At 34.9% G+C, this 4126-nt stretch overlaps 1 protein-coding gene across 1 annotated transcript; it reads left to right on the top strand.

The window, feature by feature from the left end:
* On the top strand, positions 1-4126 carry LOC132618495 (upstream activation factor subunit UAF30). Its single transcript, XM_060333531.1, has 3 exons — positions 1-194; positions 1224-1406; positions 3692-4126. The coding sequence occupies exons 2-3, from the start codon at positions 1233-1235 to the stop codon at positions 3818-3820; spliced, it is 303 nt and encodes a 100-aa protein (XP_060189514.1). The 5' UTR covers positions 1-194; positions 1224-1232; the 3' UTR covers positions 3821-4126.

Genomic DNA, 4126 nt, shown 5'->3' with positions numbered 1-4126 from the left:
AGATTGACCTTCACTATTTCTAATCAGTACACTTATTTGTCACCATAAGTTTATTCTTCCCAGTTATACGGCCAAACCCCTCGCAAAGGAAATAAAGACGAGCGCAAAAAAATAAATCGCAGAAACAACGAGCATCAATTCTTAGTTCACAAATTTCATTCCTACAATCTCACAAATTCGCAAGCAGAGACGAGGTTTGTCGCCTTTTCTCTCTTTTAATGTCTCTTTTACCTCTTCAACACTAACTTGTCTCATTTTTCTACTTTGCAGTTTCTCGTTTTAGAGTACCTTTTTTTTTTTTTGTTTGCACTCCAAGTGTTTGATGAAATGCCTCTTAAATATTTTAGTGTTCAATTATGCTTATGCATTTCATTTATGAGCTCTCTAACTGGAAAAAATGCCTCCTACGTACCATTTTAGAGTACATTTTCTTTTAACTCAATGTGTTTGATGAAATGCCTCTTACGTATTTTAGCGTTTAGTTATGCTTATGCATTTCATTTATAAGCTCTTTAACCGAAGTTCTAAGTAAAATTTTGGTTTTGCTTTTCTAAATACCTGAAAATTGAAACCTTTCTTTGGTCTGAGTATGAATGCTCTTGCCGTTTCTTTTGTCCTTGATCAGTCAAAGACGGAGCTAGAATTTTGAGTTTATGAATTTTAAATTCTAAAAAAAAAAAAAGCGCCTATTGATTTATACATATTAAGTAAATTTTTAAATACATTTGGGTGCTGCCAAACCTCAAATATTTCTCTTCTTTCTTACTTCAATGATATTAGTATTTCAAAGATGAAAATATGAAGTCAAAACTAGTTTTTTTTTTTTTTTTTTCTGGAATGAAATAAAAAAGATACGTAGTAACATTAGCAACAATGATATGCTTTACTTGAGCTGAGGGTTCTCCACGAGGTAGGGGTAAGGTCTGCATACACTCTACCCTCCCTAGACCCCACTTGTGGGATTACACTTGTATGTTGTTGTTGTTGCAGTAATATTAGCGATAAGAGGAACAAGTTATATTTCTACAATTTTAAAACGAATAGCGTTGTAGATGATCTTTTTAGAAGAGGGTGACTCTAACAACCTTTCTAGTTATTTCGTTCTCTAGGCTTGTAGCCCTGCCCGGTTGTACTCAGTTTATTGTGTTGGAGGAAAGCAAGAATCTTTTGATATTCAGAGCGGACGAGAATTATCTAATTGGAAGATTTCTTTCTCGTTGCAGTGAAACAAGATGCTGCCACAGCGGATGAAAAAGGTTATGGCAGACAACCCAAAGAAATTAGCTAATTTGATTGACCTGGTAAATCTCCCTTCAACACTTAGAGATTTCATGGGTCAGTCACAGACCTCCCGCTTGGGTTGTTTTAAGCGTGTGTGGTCTTACATCAAGGAAAACAATCTCCAGGTAACTTATATTTGCCTTTGTGTTATGGTTTCTGGTTGCAGAATATCCATATTTACTCCATTTCAAAGACAACCTCTTTAATATTGGAGATGTCTTCAACGGTGTGGCCTTCCATAAATACTTTTCTTTTTCCTTTTTCCCATTTAAACCCCCAATTTATTAAGCCACATCAATAAATAAACAAGGATACACTTGAAAAGGGGGGATATCATGGTTGATGGTGCTTCCATCCAGAGGCGGATCCAGGATTTGAAGTTTCCGGGTGCCATGCGTCATTCAATTAATTTAGGCTTCGGGTCGGATTATTCGTCTTTTCGAACTTTGATTCGGGTTATTAGTCTTTTCCGATGAAACATTTATTTATAGCAATATACAGAAGAGAAAAGCATAAAACTTTCAATAATATTACTAATATCATAAATATCCATCATTCATTTACAATTGTCTTCGACGAGGTTTCATCTTCTGAAAATGATCAATGACGACATCATTACTTACATTTGTGAATACATCATGCTCTATGTAACAAACTGAAGTAAAGCACCGCAAATTTAAGCAGCCAACAAAAAACACGCAAAGCAATATGCCAACTTCTTTACAAAAATGTACATACCCACAAGCAAAATTACACTTTTATACATAACTCTACAAAAAGCACAAGCAAGATTACAACTTTTCTATAAAACAGTACACACCCACAAGAAATTACAACTTTTATACATAAATGTACAAAACCCACAATCAAGATTACAACTTTTATACGTAAATGTACAAAACCCACAAGCAAAATGACAACTTTTATACATAAATGTACAAAACTCACAAGCAAGATTGCAATTTTAACACAAAAAAGCATTTTTGTAAGAAAAAAAACTCAAAAGAAATCAAGAAAGAAAGACGAAAAGATCCTTACAATGGGTCAATGGAGGAAACAGCAGAATGGGATTTTGACTTTGGAGCAATGTAGAGGGTTTGTTTAGTTGATGAGAATTGAGAAGAGTTTGTTTCTTTGATGAGAATTGAGAAGAGAGAGAGGGTTTGTGTCTTTTTTTTAATGAGAAGGAAGAGGGAAAGTTCTATTTTTAACTTTAAGAAATGAACAAGTCAAAGATTAATAAATTAAATTAAGTCAACAAAGATTGCTACTGCTCATTGTTATCTGTTGAGCAGCACTCAGCAAGGGTTAAAAAAACAAAAACATTTATGCAGTCATTGGGGCTCGATCCCGCGACCAGAGAGCAGGAATCAAAGCCTCTGTCCACTGGCACCAGCAAGTTACTTTGTAGTGGGGGTGCCACTTTAAATATTTGTACATAGCTTCTGTATATATACATATATATACACAGGGTTTCGGGTGAGGCTTGCGGGTGGCGTGGCACCCTCCCGACCCTTAATAGATCCGCCCCTGCTTCCATCCCATTTTATATTGCAGTATTTGACTTATTAACGTAATTGTTGAAAAGTTGGTTTTATTAGAGAAATCATTGGATCAAAGTTTAAAGATTTGATTGGTGTAAAAAATTTGAATCCTTGAAAGTAGTAAAATTAAATAAAATGATGTGAAACATCTCGAAGTAGAAAAATTGCCATATGATTTTAGGAGGAGGAAGTAGTTTCTTGTATTAGCAAATGGTTCTTTAATTGTTTAGAAACTGCTTGATTGATCTTTGGCGTGGTTTTCATGCAAATGATGTTCTGAAATTTGATCTTAAATATAGTGAGAAATGCTTGCATGGCACTAAAGTCTAGTGTAGAACCAGGAGGCTGTTTAAAGTTTACCTAAGCAATCAACACTAGACCTATGGTTTTTCCCTGCATCTGTAAACAAACATTGCTAAACTATGTGTACTCTGGACTGTGGAGGTGACACAAACATGTATAGATAACTAGGTGAACTCTTTGATCACTTCTGTGCATGTTATATCTATAATATTTCTCTATTTCTCGCATCATTAAAACTATTCCTTTTATCAAGCAATTTTTCCCTGATGTGTAAAGAAAATCTCGACGATTTCTCGTTCACTCAGTCTGTCTCATGTTTTTGCATAATTTCCACTTCCAATTTAGTTTTAGATGATTTTATTCTTTGGCTGTGGTTGTGGTCCTTCAGTTGCCTGCATGCCAAACCAACATGGTCATATGATATACGCATTTCTAATAGGGCAGTGACAAGCTATGATAGATACTTCTCCTGTTTCCGTGCTTCAAATATTACACTTTTATCAGTTTTTAACTGCCAATGTTTTTAGCTTTGTCATGACTTCTATGTGATGTTTTGCTTTTAGGATCCAACCAACAAGAACTTAGTTAATTGCGATGAAAAGTTGAAGAGTATCTTGTTGGGTAAGCCCAAGGTTGAGCTGACTGAACTACCAACACTGATCAAGCTGCACTTTCCTAAGCAGCCAAGATGATCTAGTTTCTTGTAATGTTTAATTTTCGTAACTTAATCCTCGACCTTATACTAGACTCCATGGATTTTATGGAGACTTAGATTATGTATACTCTCCTTACAGTTATGTGTTAGCCAGGCTTCTTTGATGAACTTTATATTAGGACTGAGCCTGTCTTTATCTGAGAGAGATTTGATTTACTTTGGCTATGCAAACTTTACTCTTGGAAAGATTGTGCTATATTGATAGTTAAGCTACATGCCACACATTACTGTCGTATTCTGGAAACTGCTACACTTTGCTATAGTTATGTTTTTATTTATTTTA

Source organism: Lycium barbarum, chromosome 11 (genome assembly GCF_019175385.1).
Source record: "Lycium barbarum isolate Lr01 chromosome 11, ASM1917538v2, whole genome shotgun sequence".
In the NCBI taxonomy this organism is placed as follows: domain Eukaryota; kingdom Viridiplantae; phylum Streptophyta; class Magnoliopsida; order Solanales; family Solanaceae; genus Lycium; species Lycium barbarum.
This window is presented reverse-complemented; position numbering and strand designations above follow the sequence as displayed.

Bases quoted from the DNA above. Each gene is read 5' to 3' on its own strand.
- LOC132618495 (XM_060333531.1), top strand. From the start codon at position 1,233: ATGCTGCCACAGCGGATGAAAAAGGTTATGGCAGACAACCCAAAGAAA. The intron at 1,407-3,691 runs GTAACTTATATT...TTTTGCTTTTAG, and splicing joins TCAAGGAAAACAATCTCCAG to GATCCAACCAACAAGAACTT.